This window comes from Ranitomeya variabilis, chromosome 5 (genome assembly GCF_051348905.1).
Source record: "Ranitomeya variabilis isolate aRanVar5 chromosome 5, aRanVar5.hap1, whole genome shotgun sequence".
Lineage (NCBI taxonomy): Eukaryota > Metazoa > Chordata > Amphibia > Anura > Dendrobatidae > Ranitomeya > Ranitomeya variabilis.
Window position 1 is genome coordinate 74,144,570 of NC_135236.1, and position 20,597 is coordinate 74,165,166.

Consider the following 20,597-nt stretch of genomic DNA (forward strand, 5'->3'; position numbering starts at 1 on the left):
TCAAAAGGCCGATTAATCAAAAGAGGAGCTGGGGGTGCCGGATGGTAGGAAGCAGTCCCTAGAGCAGGGTCCTGTGGATTGATTGAATCGGATTGCTCATCTTTACCACATACACTGTGTGTGTGTGTGTGTGTGTGTGTGTGTATGTATGTGTGTATATATATGTATATATACTGTATATATATATATATATATATATATATATATATATATATATATATATATACTGCTCCAAAAAAATAAATGGAACACTTAAACAACAGAATATAACTCCAAGTAAATCAAACTTCTGTGAAATCAAACTGTCCACTTAGGAAGCAACACTGTTTGATAATCAATTTCACATGTTGTTGTGCAAATGGAATAGACAACAGATGGAAATTATTGGCAATTATCAAAACACCCTCAATAAAGGAGTGGTTTTGCAGGTGGGGACCACAGACCACATCTCAGTACCAATGCTTTCTGGCTGATGTTTTGGTCACTTTTAAATGTTGGTTGTGCTTTCACACTCGTGGTAGCATGAGACGGACTCTACAAACAACACAAGTGACTTAGGTTTTGCAGCTCATCCAGGATGGCACATCAATGAGAGCTGTGGCAAGAAGGTTTGCTGTGTCTGTCAGCGTAGTGTCCAGAGGCTGGAGGCACTACCAGGAGACAGGCCAGTACACCAGGAGACATGGAGGTGGCCGTAGGAGGGCAACAACCCAGCAGCAGGACCGCTACCTCAGCCTTTGTGCAAGGAGGAACAGGAGGAGCACTGCCAGAGCCCTGCAAAATTACTTCCAGCAGGACAAAAATGTGCATGTCTGCACAAATGGTTAGAAATCGACTCCATGAGGATGGTCTGAGTGCCCGACGTCCGCAGATGGGGGTTGTGCTCACAGCCCAACACCGTGCAGGACGCTTGGCATTTGCCACAGAACACCAGGATTGGAAAATTTGCCACTGGCGCCCTGTGCTCTTCACAGATGAAAGCAGGTTCACACTGAGCACATGTGACAGACGTGACAGAGTCTGGAGACGCCGTGGAGAGTGATCTGCTGCCTGCAACATCCTTTAGCATGACCGGTTTGGCAGTGGGTCAGTAATGGTGTGGGGTGGCATTTCTTTTGTGAGCCGCACAATCCTGCAGACAGGTTCCAATTAAGTAGAGAATTTGTATTTTGTGTGGATGAGATGGACTAATTTGTGTATTTGGATGACAGTATGCCTGATCATTATTCAAGTAGGCAAATAGTTGCTCAGCTAAGAATGTACATGAGGGATTTCAATGGAATGAGAATTCCACTAACAGCTCTCTAAAATGTATGGGCAGGTAAAAGTGGCTCAGTTTCAGGTCTTCTATGCTACATTATCTGTGATCATCAAAGGACTGAGGAAACATCCAGCTTGGGAGTTTATAGTTTTCTATGGTTTCAGGCTGTTTTGCCATGTAAGATGTTTAACTGCCACCATGACTCAGTGAGAGCTTGTGAGTCCTGCTTCCTCCACCCACATATAAGGAAAGATTGTGAGTCCTGCTTCCTCCGCCCACATATTGGGAAACCTTGGGTCCTGCCCATGTATGAGGAAAGCTTGTGAGTCGTGCTTTCTCTATGCATACAGTATGTGGGGGAAGACTGTGGTTCTTGCTGTTATGAATGGGCTTATTGGACGTGTCCATAAATTAATATCATGATGAAAGCAACATGAGCTCAATTTGTGCTGAAAATGTCCAAAAAAAATCTAATATTCAAAGGCATATACGGTAAGTCTATTCTTCTTTGTAATGTCTTTATAGATTTGTTTTTACCTATAAATAAGGTCTCATCAAATGTGGTCAGGCCTTGTTTTTCCCACATTTCAGTTTAAGTCTTCCAACCTAATATATTCATTTAGTTTTCCAATTTTCAACCCACTTTAGCTCTCTACTATCCTTTCCATAGTTTGGTAATGTTCATGTCTTCAATTAGAGATCACCTTTATTCCTAAGATAAGTTTGCCAAGATGGACGCATCAGCAGGAACTCCAGTATCTCCGAGTATGGTTGACAGTTACCATTTTATCTCGCTTGAGAACTTTGAGAGATAATACTCTCCTCAACATTGAAATTGAAACTCCAATAAAAAAACTATTTTAATTATGGAAATCACAGGATGAATAAACATAATAGTAATATGCAAAAAATGAAAACATGGAAACACAATTTTCAAAACATCTCAATTTATCCAGAAATGTTTGCACTTACACACATTCTGGTGTGGGGTAGCATAATCTATGGTAGCTGGATCCCTCTACGTCTGTATTTCAGATTCAGTAACAGCTCGGTGTTTCATTGATTTGGTTGTGAAACAATGCAGCCCGGCCACTTCTTCAAAATGTCCTAGAAGCTGTTTTTCAGCACAACAATGCCATGCAGTAGGTTGCTCATGCTACTGTGAGCAGCCTGCATGGTTTACATGTTGTACCTTGGCCTTGTGACGCTAGTGATTTCTCTGTGAGTCAGAATGGTCAAGGAGTCCAAGGTCAGAATACCAGGAGGATAGCGGATCACAGGAGAAGGAGTTAAACAGTTGGATGGTCAGAACGAAGTCCAAGGTCAGGCAGCAAATGATCAAGCATGCCGAACTCAAGGCACAGGGAGCACAAGCCTCACTTGTTGAATGTACGTATGGCAGAGGTCTGGGAGAAGCAGCTCAGTTAAGTAGGCATGGTAATCACCCGGGATAGTGAACACTTGGAGACAGCTGCCATCTCCCAGTCACAGATTGGATAGTCGAGCTGTCAATCAGCAGCGTCTCCAGACTGGTCTCCCATCAAGCACGTCTGGGACGTCATTGGTCAGTAATTGCAAATGGAGCTGCCAGCAGCAGATGTTGATGATTTCCGTGCCTCAGTGCATTATTGATGCAAAACATTCCTCAAACACCCATTAATAATCAAATTGATTGCAGCCAAGACGTGTATGTGCGGGGATTCCTGCACATGGCGCTCATACTCAATACTGAATAAATCGAGATGTTTTTAGGTTTCCATTTTTCCATCATATGAAGATCATTAACATATCTATCTACAGTTCCTGTGATTTCTAGAATTGCACAACATTATTTTTATCATTACCCTATTTCAAGTCAATAATTTTCTTTATGGCCACCTTTACCTCTTTATTTCTTAAACTATATACTATTGGATTTAACATAGGAGCAACTGCTGTATACAGTGTTGAGAACACTAAGTCAAGTTGTGGATGTTCTGAAGGAGGCTTTAGGTACATACACATACCGGCTCCATAAAACGTACCCAAAACTGTGAGGTGCGAGGTGCAGGTGGAGAACACTTTTTTTCTACCAGTTGTAGAAGGAATGTTGAGAACGACAGATATTATTTTGATGTATGATGATAAACTGATAAAGAATTGGATAACCCCGAGGATTATGATTTCAAAAGACATGATAAGATGAATTTTAATATTGGCACAAGCTATTTTGTTGAGTGCTTCAATATCACAAAAAAATTGTTGCATTTTATTAGAATGGCAAATATCTATCTGGTAAATGGTCATCGTTAAAAATAAGGCGTTAACAGAGGCCGCCATCCAAATGCTCAATAGATATAATATATAATTCCTATGCTTCATAATTAAGTGGTAATATAATGGTTTACAGATGGCCACATATCGGTCATAGGACATTAACGACAACAGCACATCTTCCATACAGGCAGCAAATATATAAAAACACATTTGGGTGAAGCATTCTCCGAACGATATTGAGTTCTTCCCGGTGAGTAAAATGTCCAACAGTTTTGGGAGGGTTGATGAAGTTAAAATCATGTCCACCGCTGACAAGTTGCTAAGAAAGATGTACATGGGTGTATGGAGGAGCTCATCAATGATCACACACGTGATTATAATGATGTTACCAAGTAATCCAATCAAATAAATGAAGAGAAATAGAGCAAAAAATAAAAGATGGTTCTTCATTGAATGGGAAAAGGCCACAATCTGGAAATACTGAATGATTGTTTGGTTCTCCATCAAGTCCTACTTTTTAAAATAAAAAAAATTAAGTTCAGTGTCATTAATAATCCGAAGCATTTACCTGAGGACTGAAGATGAGTGTCATGAATATCTGGTAAAGATCACGCAGAATATTTTATACCTTCATCATTACATACCTCTGGGATTCTCATGCACGGGAGACGCGGCTCAGAAGGGTCCTTGACTTGTTTATTATGAGAAAATAGAAAATGTCTCCCCGGATGTTGTAAATTGCTCTGCACACATGAGGAGCCCTTGTTTTCTTAAGTTTATAGCTCTAAGATTAACTATGTATTGGTCACCCCAGCATGTTCTCTAATTAGGCATACAATAGTGTAAGATAGCAACGTTCCTGCCGGGTCCCCACACTTCAAAACACGCCGCCGGCCAATCAGAGGCAGCTGATGTCAGCGTGCAAGTCAATAACAGGGCATAGTAGTAACGCCATACGCTGCCCGACACATGCACGCTGAAGTCAGCTGCCGGCTACAGAAGAAGACGAAGCCCAGCGTGGGAGCGGAGGGAGGTAAGTAGAATGGTTTCTTTTTTATGCGTTAAAGAACATCAGCAGAACGGAGGACATATATACCAGGATGGAATCGGGAAGGGGGCTATATACTAAGAAGGGGCCCATAATGGGGGACATATACACCAGGATGAACCCAGTATGCGTAACATACAGTGGGGCAAAAAAGTATTTAGTCAGTCAGCAATAGTGCAAGTTCCACCACTTAAAAAGATGAGAGGCGTCTGTAATTTACATCATAGGTAGACCTCAACTACGGGAGACAAACTGAGAAAAAAAAATCCAGAAAATCACATTGTCTGTTTTTTATCATTTTATTTGCATTTTATGGTGGAAAATAAGTATTTGGTCAGAAACAAAATTTCATCTCAATACTTTGTAATACATCCTTTGTTGGCAATGACAGAGGTCAAACGTTTTCTGTAAGTCTTCACAAGGTTGCCACACACTGTTGGTGGTATGTTGGCCCATTCCTCCATGCAGATCTCCTCTAGAGCAGTGATGTTTTTGGCTTTTCGCTTGGCAACACGGACTTTCAACTCCCTCCAAAGGTTTTCTATAGGGTTGAGATCTGGAGACTGGCTAGGCCACTCCAGGACCTTGAAATGCTTCTTACGAAGCCACTCCTTCGTTGCCCTGGCGGTCTGCTTTGGATCATTGTCATGTTGAAAGACCCAGCCACGTTTCAACTTCAATGCCCTTGCTGATGGAAGGAGGTTTGCACTCAAAATCTCACGATACATGGCCCCATTCATTCTTTCATGTACCCGGATCAGTCGTCGTGGCCCCTTTGCAGAGAAACAGCCCCAAAGCATGATGTTTCCACCACCATGCTTTACAGTAGGTATGGTGTTTGATGGATGCAACTCAGTATTCTTTTTCCTCCAAACACGACAAGTTGTGTTTCTACCAAACAGTTCCAGTTTGGTTTCATCAGACCATAGGACATTCTCCCAAAACTCCTCTGGATCATCCAAATGCTCTCTATCAAACTTCAGACGGGCCTGGACATGTACTGGCTTAAGCAGTGGGACACGTCTGGCACTGCAGGATCTGAGTCCATGATGGCGTAGTGTGTTACTTATGGTAGGCCTTGTTACATTGGTCCCAGCTCTCTGCAGTTCATTCACTAGGTCCCCCCGCGTGGTTCTGGGATTTTTGCTCACTGTTCTTGTGATCATTCTGACCTCACGGGGTGGGTTTTTGCGTGGAGCCCCAGATCGAGGGAGATTATCAGTGGTCTTGTATGTCTTCCATTTTCTAATTATTGCTCCCACTGTTGATTTCTTCACTCCAAGCTGGTTGGCTATTGCAGATTCAGTCTTCCCAGCCTGGTGCAGGGCTACAATTTTGTTTCTGGTGTCCTTTGACAGCTCTTTGGTCTTCACCATAGTGGAGTTTGGAGTCAGACTGTTTGAGGGTGTTTTTATACTGATAACAAGTTTAAACAGGTGCCATTACTACAGGTAATGAGTGGAGGAAAGAGGAGACTCTTAAAGAAGAAGTTACAGGTCTGTGAGAGACAGAAATCTTGATTGTTTGTTTCTGACCAAATACTTATTTTCCACCATAAAATGCAAATAAAATGATAAAAAAACAGACAATGTGATTTTCTGGATTTTTTTTTCTCAGTTTGTCTCCCATAGTTGAAGTCTACCTATGATGTAAATTACAGACGCCTCTCATCTTTTTAAGTGGTGGAACTTGCACTATTGCTGACTGACTAAATACTTTCTTGCCCCACTGTACATACCGGGATGGGGGACATATATACCAAAGAAGGGGCTCATAATGGGGGACATATACCCTAGGATGGACCCAGGATGGGTAACATATATACCGGGATGGGGGACATATATACCAAAAAGGGGTCCACAATGGGGGACATATATACCGGGATGGAGGACATATATACCAAGAAGAGGCCCATAATGGGGGACATATATACCAGGGAGGTGCCCAGAATGGGTAACATACATACCAGGATGGTAGACATATATACCAAGAAGGGACCCATAATGGGGAACATATATACCAGGGAGATGCCCAGGAAGGGTAACATATATACCAGGATGGGGGTCATATATACCAAGAAGGGGCCCATAATAGGGGATATATATACCAGGGAGGTGCCCAGAATGGGTAACATATACATCATATGGTGACATACACTGGGTACAGAAAGTATTCAGACCCCTTTAAATTTTTAACTCGTTGTTTCATTGCAGCCATTTGGTAAATTCAAAAAAGCTCATTTTTTTTCTCATTAATGTACACTCTGCACTCCATCTTGACTGAAAAAAATAGAAATGTAGAAATTTTTGCAAATTTATTAAAAAAATAAAAACTGAAATATCACATGGTCATAAGTATTCAGACCCTTTGCTCAGTATTGAGTAGAAGCACCCATTTGAGCTAGTACAGTATGAGTATTCTTGGGAATGATGCAACAAGTTTTTCACACCTGGATTTGGAGATCCTCTGCCATTCTTCCTTGCAGATCTTCTCCAGTTTAATCCGGTTGGTGGGTGAACATTGGTGGACAGCCATTTTCAGGTCTCTACAGAGATGCTCAATTGGGTTTAGATCAGGGCTCTGGCTGGACCAGTCTAGGATGGTCAGAGTTGTTCTGATGCCACTCCTTTGTTATTTTAGCTGTGTGCTTAGGGTCATTGTCTTGTAGGAAGGTGAACCTTCCACCAAGTCTGAGGCCCAGAGCACTCTGGAAGAGGTTTTCATCCAGGATATCTCTGTACTTGGCCGCATTCAAGTTTCCTTCAATGACAACCAGTCATCCTGTCCCTGCAGTTGAAAAACACCCCCATAGCATGATGCTGCCACCACCATGTTTCACTGTTGGGATTGTATTGGGCAGGAGATGAGCAGTGCCTGGTTTTCTCCACACATACCGCTTGGAATTATCACCAAAAAGGTCTTTCTTTGTCTCATCAGACCATAGAATCTTGTTTCTCATATTCTGGGAGTCCTTCATGTGTTTTTTAGCAAACTCTATGCAGGCTTTCACATGTCTTGCATTGAGGAGAGGTTTTCGTCGGGCCACTCTGCCATAAAGGCCCAACTGGTGGAGGGCTGCAGTGATAGCTACCTACTTTCTCCTTCCCCACAATCCTGTAGAAAATAAGCCCGCAAGGTCAGGGTCATCTCCCCTCTGTATCAGTCTGACATTGTTAGTTTTGTTTACTGTAAGTGATATTTGTATTTTGATGTAACCCCATCTCATGTACAGCACCATGGAATTAATGGTGCTATTTAAATAAATAATAATAATAGTTGACTTTGTGGAACTTTCTCCCATCTCCATCTCTGGAGCTCAGCCACAGTGATCTTGGGGCTCTTCTTTACCTCTCTCACCAAGGCTCTTCTCCCACGATTGCTCAGTTTGGCTGGACGGCCAGGTCTAGGAAGACTTCTGGTGGTCCCAGACTTCTTCCACTTAAGGATTATGGAGGCCACTGTGCTCTTAGTAACCTTGAGTACTGCACAAATTCTGTTGTAACCTTGGCCAGATCTGTGCCTTGCCATAATTCTGTCTCTGAGCTCCTTGGCCAGTTCCTTTGACCTCATGATTCTCATTTGGTCTGTCATGCACTGTGAGCTGTGAGGTCTAATATAGACATGGTGTGCCTTTCCAAATCAAGTCCTATCAGTTTAATTAAACACAGCTGGACTCCAATGAAGGAGTAGAACCATCTCAAGGAGGATCACAAGGAAATGGACAGCATGTGCCTTAAATATGAGTGTCTGAGCAAAAGGTCTGAAAAAAAAATCTACATTTCAGTTTTTTTTCAGTAAAGATGGGGTGCAGAGTGTACATTAATGAGAAAAAAAGAACTTTTTTGAATCTACCAAATGGCTGCAATGAAACAAAAGAGTGAAAAATTTAAAGGGGTCTGAATATTTTCTGTACCCACTGTATATACCATGTTGGAGCCAGGATGGGGGACATATATACCAAGAAGGGGCCCATAACGGGAGACATACAGCTCTGGCAAAAATTAAGAGACCACCACATCAAAACCCTGTAATTGGCAGCCCAATCTCCAGACCTGAATGTTAGAATCTGTTTTGTTTTTGACCATCCGCCATCTTGTTGTGGTTTTCTGGCTGCTGGTCTTTTTCCCCTGTTGCTGGGTTGCCTTAGTTCAGGTGATTATTTCACCCTTTATTAGCCAGCACCTGCCTCCCTTTCCTTGCTGGACAACAGTGTTAATCTGCTAGAGTTCTGGCTAGGTGCTTTGATAGCTGTCTGTGTTTGATATTGTGCAGTTCTGGGATCTCTGGTTCTGCTATCTTTAGTTTCTGTTTTCAGTTGGTTTCTGCAGCCGTCTCTGCGTCTCTATTAGGAGGTGACTTGTTTTTATACCCAGTCCTCAGATCTTTTAGGGACCTCCTTCCCCTATCTATAGGTCTTCGCTGAGATTAACCTAGGATCGTCGGTGAGTCTATTCGCAAGGAATGGGTCGCCCACTCCATCGTAGGGTATCAGCCTAGTCTCAGTGCAGGGTCACTTTTCCCCCTACCCTAGTTCTGTGTTGCAGTTTCGTAACAGTTTGTCCAGCCATACAAAAAAAAAAAATTCTCTCCCGGATTCCTTCAATTTGTGCAGCGTCCAAGAACTTGATCAACGCTTTCAAGGGTTAACTTTGGAAGTAACCAACCTTCAACAGCACGTGAGTACTTGCTCTGGAGCACGCTCTGAAGAACCTAAGGTAGGATTACCTGAGTTTTTTTCTGGTAAACTGCAGGAATTTTTTATGTTTAAAAATGCATGTTTACTATATTTTCGGCTTAGACCCAGATCCTCAGGGAGAGAATTACAGCGTGTGAGGATTATTATGTCTTTATTGTGAAATGAACCCCAAATTTGGGCATTTTCATTACATCCTGATGATCTATGTTTGACATCAGTAGAAGCATTTTTTTCTGCTATGGGGTTGTTATATGATGATCCTGATCGGGTCACATCAGCTGAGGCAGAGCTCAGACGGCTTAAACAGGGTTCTGATGATGCTAAGAGGTATTGCACCCAGTTCAGACGATGGTCTGCAGAGGTCAGGTGGAATGATCCAGCGCTCAAGAGTCAGTTTTTAGCAGGTTTGAGTGAAAGAGTTAAAGATTTGCTCATAGCATATCCTACACCTGATGCTTTGGAAACTGCTATGCAGTTAGCTATCCGTGCGGATAGAAGATTGAGAGACAGACAGAATGTCTTATAATGCTGAACCATTTCTCTCAGGATAGCCCCGTCGACAGCAGGGAACCAATGCAACTTGGGGCAATGTCCTCTCATTCCCAGGAGAGGGAGAAGAGGTTTTCTGAAGGGCTATGCTCGTATTGTGGTAAGGCTGACCATTTTATTAAGCAAAGTGAGGTTTGCATAAGGAAAGAAAAAAAAAGGTCAGTAGGAGTAACACTCCAGTTCGTATTGCGTTTTTACGATCCGCAGGAGTTTTTTTTCTGGTAATACCACATATCATGGTCATTCCATTGATTTTAAGGTAATGGTGAATAGTGGTTCTGCCCTTAATTTGATTGATCAACAATTCCTAGACAAATATAAGTTTGATTCTGAACCATTGTCATCTCCTATTCCTGTTCTGGCTATTGATAACACTCCTCTGGAACATGGGTGTATTTCTCGAAAGGTTATCGGGTTCCCACTTACTGTGAATATGGAACATCAGGAGTGTATAGACTTGTTTGTCCTTGCTAAATTACCTTGCCCAGTTGTCCTGGGTTTACCCTGGTTAAAAATGCACAATCCTTTGCTGGACTGGTCATCTAGTACTATAAGGTCCTGGGGTCAGGGGTGTTATGGTAATTGTTGTAATGTTCACATTGATGCTGTTGCGAAGAAGGAGCTACCTGAAGCCATTCAGGATTTCAGGAGTCGCAAGCTCTACCACCCCATAGAGATTACGACTGCGCTATTGAGTTCGTCCCAGGTGTCACACTTCCTAAGAGTCGTTTATTTAATCTGACAATTCCCGAGAGGGAGGCCTTAAAGGAATACCTACAGACTAGTTTAGCTGCAGGTCATATAAGACCCTCTAAGTCCCCTGTGGCTGTAGGATTCTTTTTGTCAAAAAGAAGGATAGGGGCCTTAGGCCGTGTCTGGATTTTCAGGAGATTAATAAGATCACTGTGCGCAATCCTTACCCGTTGCCGCTGATTCCGTATTTGTTTAATCAACTAACCTGAGCTAAGTGGTTCTCTAAGATTGACCTTCATGGGGCATATAATTTGCTGCGGGTGAAGGAGGGTGATGAATGGAAGACAGCCTTTAATACCCCAGAAGGTAATTTTGAGTGTCTGGTGATGCCTTTTGGCCTTACTAATGCGCCTGCGTTTTTTCAAAATTTCATTAATGACATTCTGAGGTCAATGATCGGTAGGAGTGTTATTGTTTATTTGGATGATATTTTGATCTACTAGTCCGATCTGGAGTCGCATTGGCAGAGAGTCCGCAAAGTTCTACAGATTTTGAGCGAAAACTCACTCTTTGCTAAATTAGAGAAGTGCGAGTTTGCGGTACATAAAATGAGTTTTTTGGGGTACCTTGTCTCCAGTGATGGATTTGAGATGGACCCAGTGAAGGTTCAGGCCGTATTGGAGTGGCCTAGGCCTGAATGTTTGAAGTCGGTTCAGAGATTTTTAGGGTTTGCTAATTATTACAGAAAATTCATAAAGAATTTTTCTGTGATCGCTAAACCTATAACTGATCTCACCAAGAAGGGTTTTAATACTGTTCAATGGTCCTCTGAGGCTGTTAAGGCTTTTGAGCATCTCAAGGAGAGGTTTAGCTCTGCTCCTGTTTTGATCCAGACAGATGAGACCAAGCAATTTCTGGTAGAGGTTGATGCCTCTTCAGTAGGGGTGGGGGCAGTTCTGTCCCAGGAGGGAGAGGATGGGGTGCATCCCTGTGCTTTCCTTTCTAAAAAATTTTCGGAGACTGAGCTCAACTATGATGTTGGGAACAGAGAGTTGCTGGCCATTAAACTTGCGTTTGAGCATTGGCGACATTTTTTGGAGGGGGCTAGACATCCGATACAGGTTTTTACTGGTCACAAGAATCTGATATATCTGGATGCTGCTAAACGTTTGAATGCCCGTCAAGCTAGGTGGGCAATGTTTTTTGCCCGGTTGCATTTCTCTGTAACATACCGTATTTTCCGGCGTATAAGACGACTTTTTAACCCCTGAAAATCATCTTAAAAGTCGGGGGTCGTCTTATACGCCGGGTATCGCATTGCCGGGTGTATATGGTGGGTGGGGGGGGGAGTGGGCCTGATGACGACGAGGGGGCGTCTCACAGGAAAGTGAGTATCCCCCATTACCTCATTGTATCATTGCAGCGTGGGGTCTCTGCTGGGAGCGGCGGCGGCTGCTGTGCTGTGCGTGGGGCGGCGGCTCCTCTTCTTCAGTGTGGGGCCTCAATGCTGCTGGGCGGCGGCGGCGGCTTATCTTCAGGCAGTCGGGGCTCCTCCGGTATCTCCTTAAAGCCCGGAGGCCCTGCCGGCAACTCCATCGGTGCAATGCAGTGGCCTCCGGGAACATGGCCGCTGCTCAGATTCAGAGATCTGAATCTGAGCATGCGCAGCCCCCAGCGGCCGGGCCACCGCATAGCAGCAATGGAGCTGTCTCCGGGAAAATGGCCGCTGCTCAGATTCAGATCTCGTCTCCCGAGATCTCGGGACGAGATCTGAATCTGAGCAGCGGCCATGTTCCTGAAGGCCACTGCATTGCACCGATGGAGTTGCCGGCAGGGCCTCCGGGCTTTAAGGAGATACCGGAGGAGCCCCGACTGCCTGAAGATAAGCCGCCGCCGCCGCCGCCCAGCTGCACAGAGGCCCCACACTGAAGAAGAGGAGCCGCCACAGCACAGCACCCACGCTGCACAATGAGGAGCAGCAGCCGCCGCTCCCAGCAGAGACCCCACGCTGCAGCGATACAATGAGGTAATGGGGGATACTCACTTTCCTGTGAGACGCCCCCTCGTCATCATCAGGCCCACTCCCCCCCCCCCCAAAAGGCACATTAGTTACCGGTCCTATAAGACGACACGGTTTATAAGAAGACCCCCGACTTTTAAGGAGATTTTACATTTTAACTGGAAAAGTTGGGGGGTCGTCTTATACGCCCAGTCGTCTTATACGCCGGAAAATACGGTATATCCCTGGGACAAAGGATGTTAAAGTGGATGCTTTGTCTCGTGGTTTCTCTCCAGCAGTTAATACTGAGAAGGAGCAATGTACTTTTCAGAAAGACATGGTGGTGGCAGCATTGAGTTCTGAGTTGGAGAGTAGCACCCTAGAGGCCCAGAATGCTGAACCAACCAACCTCCCTATGGTAAATTATTTGTGCCTAGAGCCTTGCGGATAGCTTTGCTTGCTGAATGTCATAAGTCTCGGTTGGTGGGTCATCCAGGGATTTCGGAAACTAGAAAGTTGATCGGTTGAAGTTTCTGGTGGCCAGGGTGGCAAAGAGAAATCATCAAGTGGGTGCGTCAGTGTACTGTGTGCGCTAGGTCGAAGGCCTCACATGCCCCGGCTGCAGGGTTGCTGTGCCCTTCGGAGGTTCCTAGTTCGCCATGGTCACATCTTGCTATGGATTTTATCACCGATCTGCCGATCTCTGAGGGTTTTTCTGTCATCTGCGTTGTTGTGGACTGGTTTAGTAAGATGTATCGTCTGGTCCCGTTCAATAAATTAGCCTGCGCCAAGACTCTAGCTAAGGCGGATGGCGGATGGTCAAAAACAAAACAGATTCTAACAGTACCTGCCATTTTACGAGGATCCTCTGGATCCTCTTGGCCGAGTCTTATTTGGAAATCTCCTGTGAAAAGCCTTAATCAGCCTTGAAGCCGATACGTCCTCAGCTTTCACCCAGAAATTATCCTTGGGACCGAAACCCTTCTAGGACACGAGATACTGCAACTTTCCTCTGTGCCACCTGGAATCTAAAATGCATGAAATCTCAAACTCGCCATCCTCATCCACTGGGGGAAAAGTCGGCATCGTCTCCTTATCTGGTGTCTATGGTGTCAGCAGCAGATGTTTAGGCACATCAAGGGCTCTTCAAATGCGACATGGCGTCCACTCTCAATTCAAGCCAATTTTGCGTTCAAAAAGTCAAAAGGTGCTCCTTCCCTTCCGAACCCTGCTGTTCACCCAAACAGTGGTTTTCCCCCACATATGGTGCATCGGCGTATTCAGTAGAAATTGCTCAACAATTTTAGCGGACCATTTCTCCTTTTACTCTTGTGAAAATAAAAAAATCATTGCTAAAAGATCACTTTCGTGGAAAAATTTGATTTTTTTTCACAGCTCTACGTTAAACACTTCTGTGAAGCACCTGGGGGTTCAAAGTGCTCAGCACACAGCTACATAAGTTCGTTAAAGGGTCTAGTTTCCAAAATGGGGTCACTTGTGGGTGTTTTCCAATGTTTAGGCACATCAGGGGCTCTTCAAACGCAACATGGAGTCCACTCTCAATTCCAGCCAATTTTGCGTTCAAAAAGTCAAAAAGCACTCCTTCCCTTCCGAGCCCTGTTGTGCGCCCAAACAGTGGTTTTCCCCCACATATGGTGCATCGGCGTATTCAGGAGAAATTGCTCCTGAAGTGGATCATTTTCTCCTTTACCCTTGTGAATATAAACAAATTGTTGCCAAATGATCATTTTTGTGACTAAAAAGTTAAATGTTCATTTCTTCCTTCCATATTGCTTCAGCTCCTGTGAAGCACCTGAAGGGTTAATAAACTTCTTGAATGTGGTTTTAAGTACCTTGAGGGGTGCAGTTTTTGGAATGGTGTCACTTTTGGGTATTTTCTGTCATATAGACCCCTCAAAGTGACTTCAAGTGTGAGATGGTCCTAAATTTTATTGAAAAAAATGAAAAATCGCAGGTTAACTTTTAACCCTTAGGCCAGGTTCACACTGCATTTTAGCAGTCCGTTAGACGGACTACGTTACACCGTGGCATAACGCGGTGTAACGCAGTCTGTTAACGCCGCCATTAAGCCCTATGGCGGACGCATTGATAGCGCATGCCCATAATGGGCGTGCGCTAGCGATGTGCCGTCATTGAGTGACGGACCCTGGGACGCAGGCTGCAGCGTTTCCGGGGTCTGTCACTGCTAGTGCAGATAGAGCATCTGCTAGCTCTATCTGCGCTAGCGGTATGACAAGTCGGCACTTGTGTTAACAGCAGCCCGTTAACACATGTGTTGAACGGGCTGCTGTTAACGCAATGTGAACCTAGCCTTATAACTTCTTGACAAAAAAATATTTTGGTTCCAAAATTGTGCTGATGTATAGTACACATGTGGGAAATGTTATTTATGAACTAATTTTTGTGACATATCTCTCTGATTTAAGGGCATAAAAATTCAAAGTTCAAAAATTGCTTAATTTTCAAAAATTTTGCCAAATTTCCATTTTTTTCACAAACAACCATAAGTCATATCAAAGAAATTTTACCACTATTATAAAGTACAATATGTCATGAGAAAGCAATCTCAGAATCACTAGGATCCGTTGAAGCTTTTCAGAGTTATGACCTCATAAAGTGACAGTGGTCAGAATTGAAAAAAAATGGCCTGGTCAGGAAGTTAAAAACAGGCTTCGGGGTAAAGGGGTTAAGAGGTGCCAACTATTTACAAGGAAAGTTTTCAGGCAATTCACAATCCATTACCCTGTTGTCCATTTAAACTTTTAATAAGCAAAATCAAACATTTTTAAACAGGTAACAATTATTGACATCTTACATTTTAGTCCCTGTAACGAGCTGGGATCTGACCTCTGGTACTACGGGTAGATCTATGCAGTACAGGTTTTGAGAGTGATCTGACCGGATTCACTAGGCTTATCATCACTGGTGTAGTGCACTCACTTATGGCCATGCTACTGGTGATAGGTACATAGCATAGGTATACCTGATTTCCTACAAGTCCTTCTACTCGCTGTGGGTATGACAGATTCACTGATAGCAGGGGTCGATTCTCTTGCTCCTCTGCTGGTGTGACATCTGCTGCTTGAGCCCACTGGTGTAGAGCAGGGGTGTCAAACTGCATTCCTCGAGGGCCTCAAACCATGAGTGTTTTCAAGATTTCCTTAGCATTCCACAAGGTGCTGGAATCATTCTGTGCAGGTGATTAAATTATCACCTGTGCAATACAAGGAAATCCTGAAAACATGACCTGTTTGCGGCCCTCGAGGAATGCAGTTTGACACCTCTGGTGTAGAGTCTCTTCTGCTTCAGGTTGATTTCGAGTCACATCTCCTTCTGGTACTTCCAACTGGGGAAAGGTCAAAGCAGGCACCAATATGGCTTGATTTACTTGAGTCCATGACTGGGGAAAGAACGGTATAGATTCTCCTTTCCTCCTCTTCTGTGGGTTGAGGGCTACCTTGGTCTTTCTCTCTTGCCTTTCAGTTGATCAGGGCATACCTTCAGATGATCTCTTGATACCACTGTCGAGATTTCTCCTCCATCTTGACTGATGAGGCACACCTTGGTGTTATCAAAGTTTGAGGGCATGACGGTGTATGGTTCAGCCTCCCACTGATCATCGAGTTTGTGCATTCTTTTTTTTCTCTTTAGAACTTGTTCTCCAGGTGACAAGGGAACTGCAGGGTTGTGCTGGTTATAGTTTCTCTCCTGTCTCTGCCTTGCCTGGGACAAACTTCTTTCCACGTATTCCTGTACTTACTTTGCGGTATTTCTGCTGCCGCTCTGTATCCCAATCTACATCTGGTGATGTTGTGTCAGGTGTCAAGACTCCAATGTCGAATTCAACAGGTAATTTGCTAGGTCTTCCTCTCATCAGGTAGGCTGGAGTGCAGTTGGTGGAATTCACCGGGATATGATTGTACAGATCTACCAAGTCCGGCAACTTCTCTGGCCACAGGTTTCTCTCTTCCAGGGGCAAGGTCTCCAACAGGTCAATTACCACTTGATTCATTTTCTCACACATACCATTCGTCTGTGGATCATACGGTGTTGTCCTGATCTTCTTGCATCTGTACAGGTTACAGAACTCCTAGAACACTTCCGCCTCAAAGGCTGGGCCTTGGGCGGTGAGTACCTTTTCAGGGTAACCACGTGGCTGACAAAAGTGTTGTTGGAATGCCTTGGCTGTAGTCTTTGCTGTTTGGTCCTTGACAGGCACGACTACCAGGAATCTTGAGTAATGGTCCACTATGGTCAAAGCATAGACATAGCCTGACCGGCTTGGGGTCAACTTCACGTGGTCTAAGGCTACCAATTCCAGTGGCTGTTTCATGACTATGGCCTGTAGGGGTGCTCTCTGGCTGTCATGGTCCTTTCTGCGCAGGTTGCATGGGCCACACTCTCGGCACCACATATCAATGGCTCTTGTCATGCCAAATCAGTAGAATCTCTCACGTAGTAGAACCTCCAACTTCTTCCATCCGAAGTATCCTGCTCTATCGTGGTACGCTTCCAAGACCATTGGCGCATGCCGCTTCGGGACTATCACCTGCCAGACCAGTTCATGGCTGTGGGAGTTGATTTTCCTCCGACATAGCTTTCCTTCATAGATGAACAACCTGCCCTTCTCCTTCCACAACTGTTGCGCTTCCTGTGGAGCATCTGGGCCAGGGAGTGAATCAGGCTGCGTCAGCAGCTCTTTTACCAGATGGACTGCTGGGTCGCTATCATGCGTCTCTGCCCATCCATGGTGGGGCAATGTATTAAGCGTGGTCTCTTGCATGACATGGCGCTTGTTCCTCACACAGCAGGAGTGTTGGGCCGCAATTAGGTGGTGGAAGGCTGGTAACTCAATTTCTTCGAAGGCTTCTGGGCAGAGGTGTCAAACTGCATTCCTCGAGGGCCGCCAACAGGTCATGTTTTCAGGATTTCCTTGTATTGCACAGGTGATAATTTAATCACCTGCACAGAATGATTCCAGCACCTTGTGGAATGCTAAGGAAATCCTGAAAACATGACCTGTTGGCGGCCCTCGAGGAATGCAGTTTGACACCTCTGCTTCTGGGTCTTCTCCATCTTCTGGTAAATGGGGCATCCTGGACAGCGCATCGGCATTTGCATTCTTGTGCCCCGCACGGTACTTGATGGTAAACCCGTAGTTGGACAACCGGGCTATTCATCACTGCTCCAATGCACCTAGTTTTGCCGTTTCCAGGTGTGTGCAAACTTGGTCAAGAACTACAGGAAACGTCTAACCTCTGTAATTGCAAATAAAGGTTTCTGTACGAAATATTAAGTTCTGTTTTGCAATTGTATCAAATACTTATTTCATGCAATAGAATGCAAATTAATTATGTAAAAATCATACAATGTGATTTTCTGGATTTTTTTTAAGATTCTGTCTCTTACAGGTGAAGTAGTGTACCTACGATAAAAATTACAGACCTCTCCATTCTTTGCAGGTGGGAAAACTAGCAAAATCCGCAGTGTACCAAATAATTATTTTCTCCATCTGTATATTATTGTTATTATTTATTATTATAGCACCATTTATTCCATGGTGCTTTACATGTGATATCATATGTCATATTGATAATAAAAACAAGTACAATAAACAAAACAAGTCATGACTGGTAAAGGAGGAGAGAGGACAATATATATATTTATTTATTTATGGGTGTGTGTTATTCATATTTGTATTATCATCATTATTTTATTATTAAAAGTGGTGAAAGTTTTTAAATAATTCCTGGTGTGATTTTTTTCTCGTATACAAGACCAAAAAACCCTTGCATTTGAACCCATTAAAGACAGCCGATATGCATTAAAACGACGATCATTAAGGGGCCTTATTCACTTATTAAATTTTTTTTTTAAATAGCGATCGGGAATAGTGCCACCTGGCGGTCACAGTTCCTACGGGTGTCAGCTGTACATGACAGCCGAAACCCTGCGGTATCGGCCAAGGCCGGTTTTCAAGTTGATCGGGGACGATTAGCCCCTTAAATACCGCTGTCATTCGCAACAGCGGTATTTACTTGGTTGCAAGGAGGTTATAAGGTTAGTTATCATCGGATGGCTGGGTTGAGAACCACAGGTGCCGATGATTACCAAGGTATCATGAGGTCATGTGATGACCGCAGGGTACGGTGGCCTGTGAGATCCAGCTATAAGCTGGGTCTCACAGGCTGTGTCAGTTCGACACTGACAGTCTCATGCACAAGTACTGCAGTGTATGAGACCAGTAATCAATCTAAAAATTATACATGTACCACAGTGGGACTAAGAGAAAAAGTGAACTAAACTATGTTAAAAAGTAAAAAAAAAAGCCCACACAAATCACGAAAAACCGTTTCGCCATTCAAAACGCAGCGTTTGTGATAAAACAGAAATAAACAAAAATCGCACACATAATTGCTATTTCCGTGTTCGTTACGACCTGCTCTATAAAACTAGCATGTTATTTATTCTGTATGACGAACACCGTAAAAACAATAATAGGAAGCACACCGAAAATGTCCCTTTTTCCTCAAATCTGACTCACAAAAACGTGAATAAAAAGCCATCAAAAAAGTCATATGTAAAAAATAATATCATAAATGAAAATGCCAAACTGTCCCACAAAAAATAAGCACTAATATGGGTAATTTGGTAAAAAAAATAAAAAGTTACAATTATCAGAATATGACGATGCAAAAACAAATTCACTTTTTTAAAATATTATTTAAAGTGTGTATAAATAGCAAAATATAAAAAGAAAAAAATCTGGTATCGTTGTAATCGTACCAACCCAACGAACAAATCAGTCTTACCTCTTTTACTGCAGGGTAAACAGCACATATAATAAAAAATTAAAACAATAACTGAATGGCTGGGATTTGTTCATTCTGTGTGTGAAAAATCTGAATAAAGAGCAATCTAAAAATGTTATATATCCCAAATTGGCAGCAAAAAAAATCTTCAACTTGTCCCGCAAAAAATAAGCCCTCATACAAAAAAAAATGACAAAAGTAAAAAAAATTACAGCTCTCAGAATAAGACAACGAATATAAATAAATAAATAAAAATAAAAAAGCATTTTTACTGTGCGATAGCAGTAAAGCACAAAAAAAAGATATTTACTGTATCTGGTATCGCTGTAATCGCACCTACCATAAGGATAAATAAGCCTTATCACTTATACCGCATGGTATTTTTGTACTGCTGTCTATTCGTTCATTCTACCTCCCAAAAATTGGAACAGGGTTCGGCTCACATTTATCCTGCGCGCTCCGCTGAGCGCTTACATCGGGTTTCCATGTAAATTCCCCCAAACTGCGATTCAGTCAAAACCCCTTACGAAAACACTGACTTATGAGGCAGATGGAGACACTGTGGACTTGTTTCTGTTACGGAGGTGTCCCATCATTTTAGACATCTTTTTAGCGCTCAACTGTGGATGACCACAGAACTGTGCACACCTAAAAAGATGGATATCTTTTTTTATCTGGTATGTGGTTTGGTTGGGGGTTTCATCTGAATTGCATTTTTGTGAGATTTACATGGAAACCCCCACGTAAGTGCTCAGCATAAAACACAAGAATGTGATCCAGCCTTGTACTGAAAGCGATTGAAAAATTGTGTGTACCATAAATGTTACCAATAAAAACCCTAATTTGTCCTTACAAAAACAGCCGCCACTAAGGTCTGTCATGTGTCACTGGAACTATAGGGGGTTCCTACGTTACTGGTAGAACAAAGTCTCCCTTCTCGTCAAATAACGTACAGTGAATTCAGCACTTTCAAATCCAGATTCCCTTTAATTTACAGGGTGGATATCATCAGAAGCACAAGCTGGGCATAATGTATGAGGGCTCAAGGTGCTCAATACACATCTAAATACATTCCGTGAGTGGTCTAATTTCCAAAATTGGGTCACTTGTGGGGGTTTCTACTGTTTAGGCACATTAGGGTCTCTCTAAACTCGACATGGCGTTCCTTCTTGATTCCAGCCATTTTTGCATTCAAAAAGTCAAACGGTGCTCCTTCCCTTCCGAGATCTTCAGTGCACCCAGTGTTTTCCCCCACTTATGGG

The 20,597-nt window shown here is 43.4% G+C and overlaps 1 protein-coding gene across 1 annotated transcript; it reads right to left on the reverse strand.

Moving 5' to 3' along the window:
• Nucleotides 1–3,106: 3,106 nt before the first annotated feature.
• Nucleotides 3,107–4,021, reverse strand: LOC143774861 (olfactory receptor 1496-like). Its single transcript, XM_077262630.1, has one exon. The coding sequence runs from the start codon at nucleotides 4,019–4,021 to the stop codon at nucleotides 3,107–3,109; it is 915 nt and encodes a 304-aa protein (XP_077118745.1).
• Nucleotides 4,022–20,597: the final 16,576 nt, after the last annotated feature.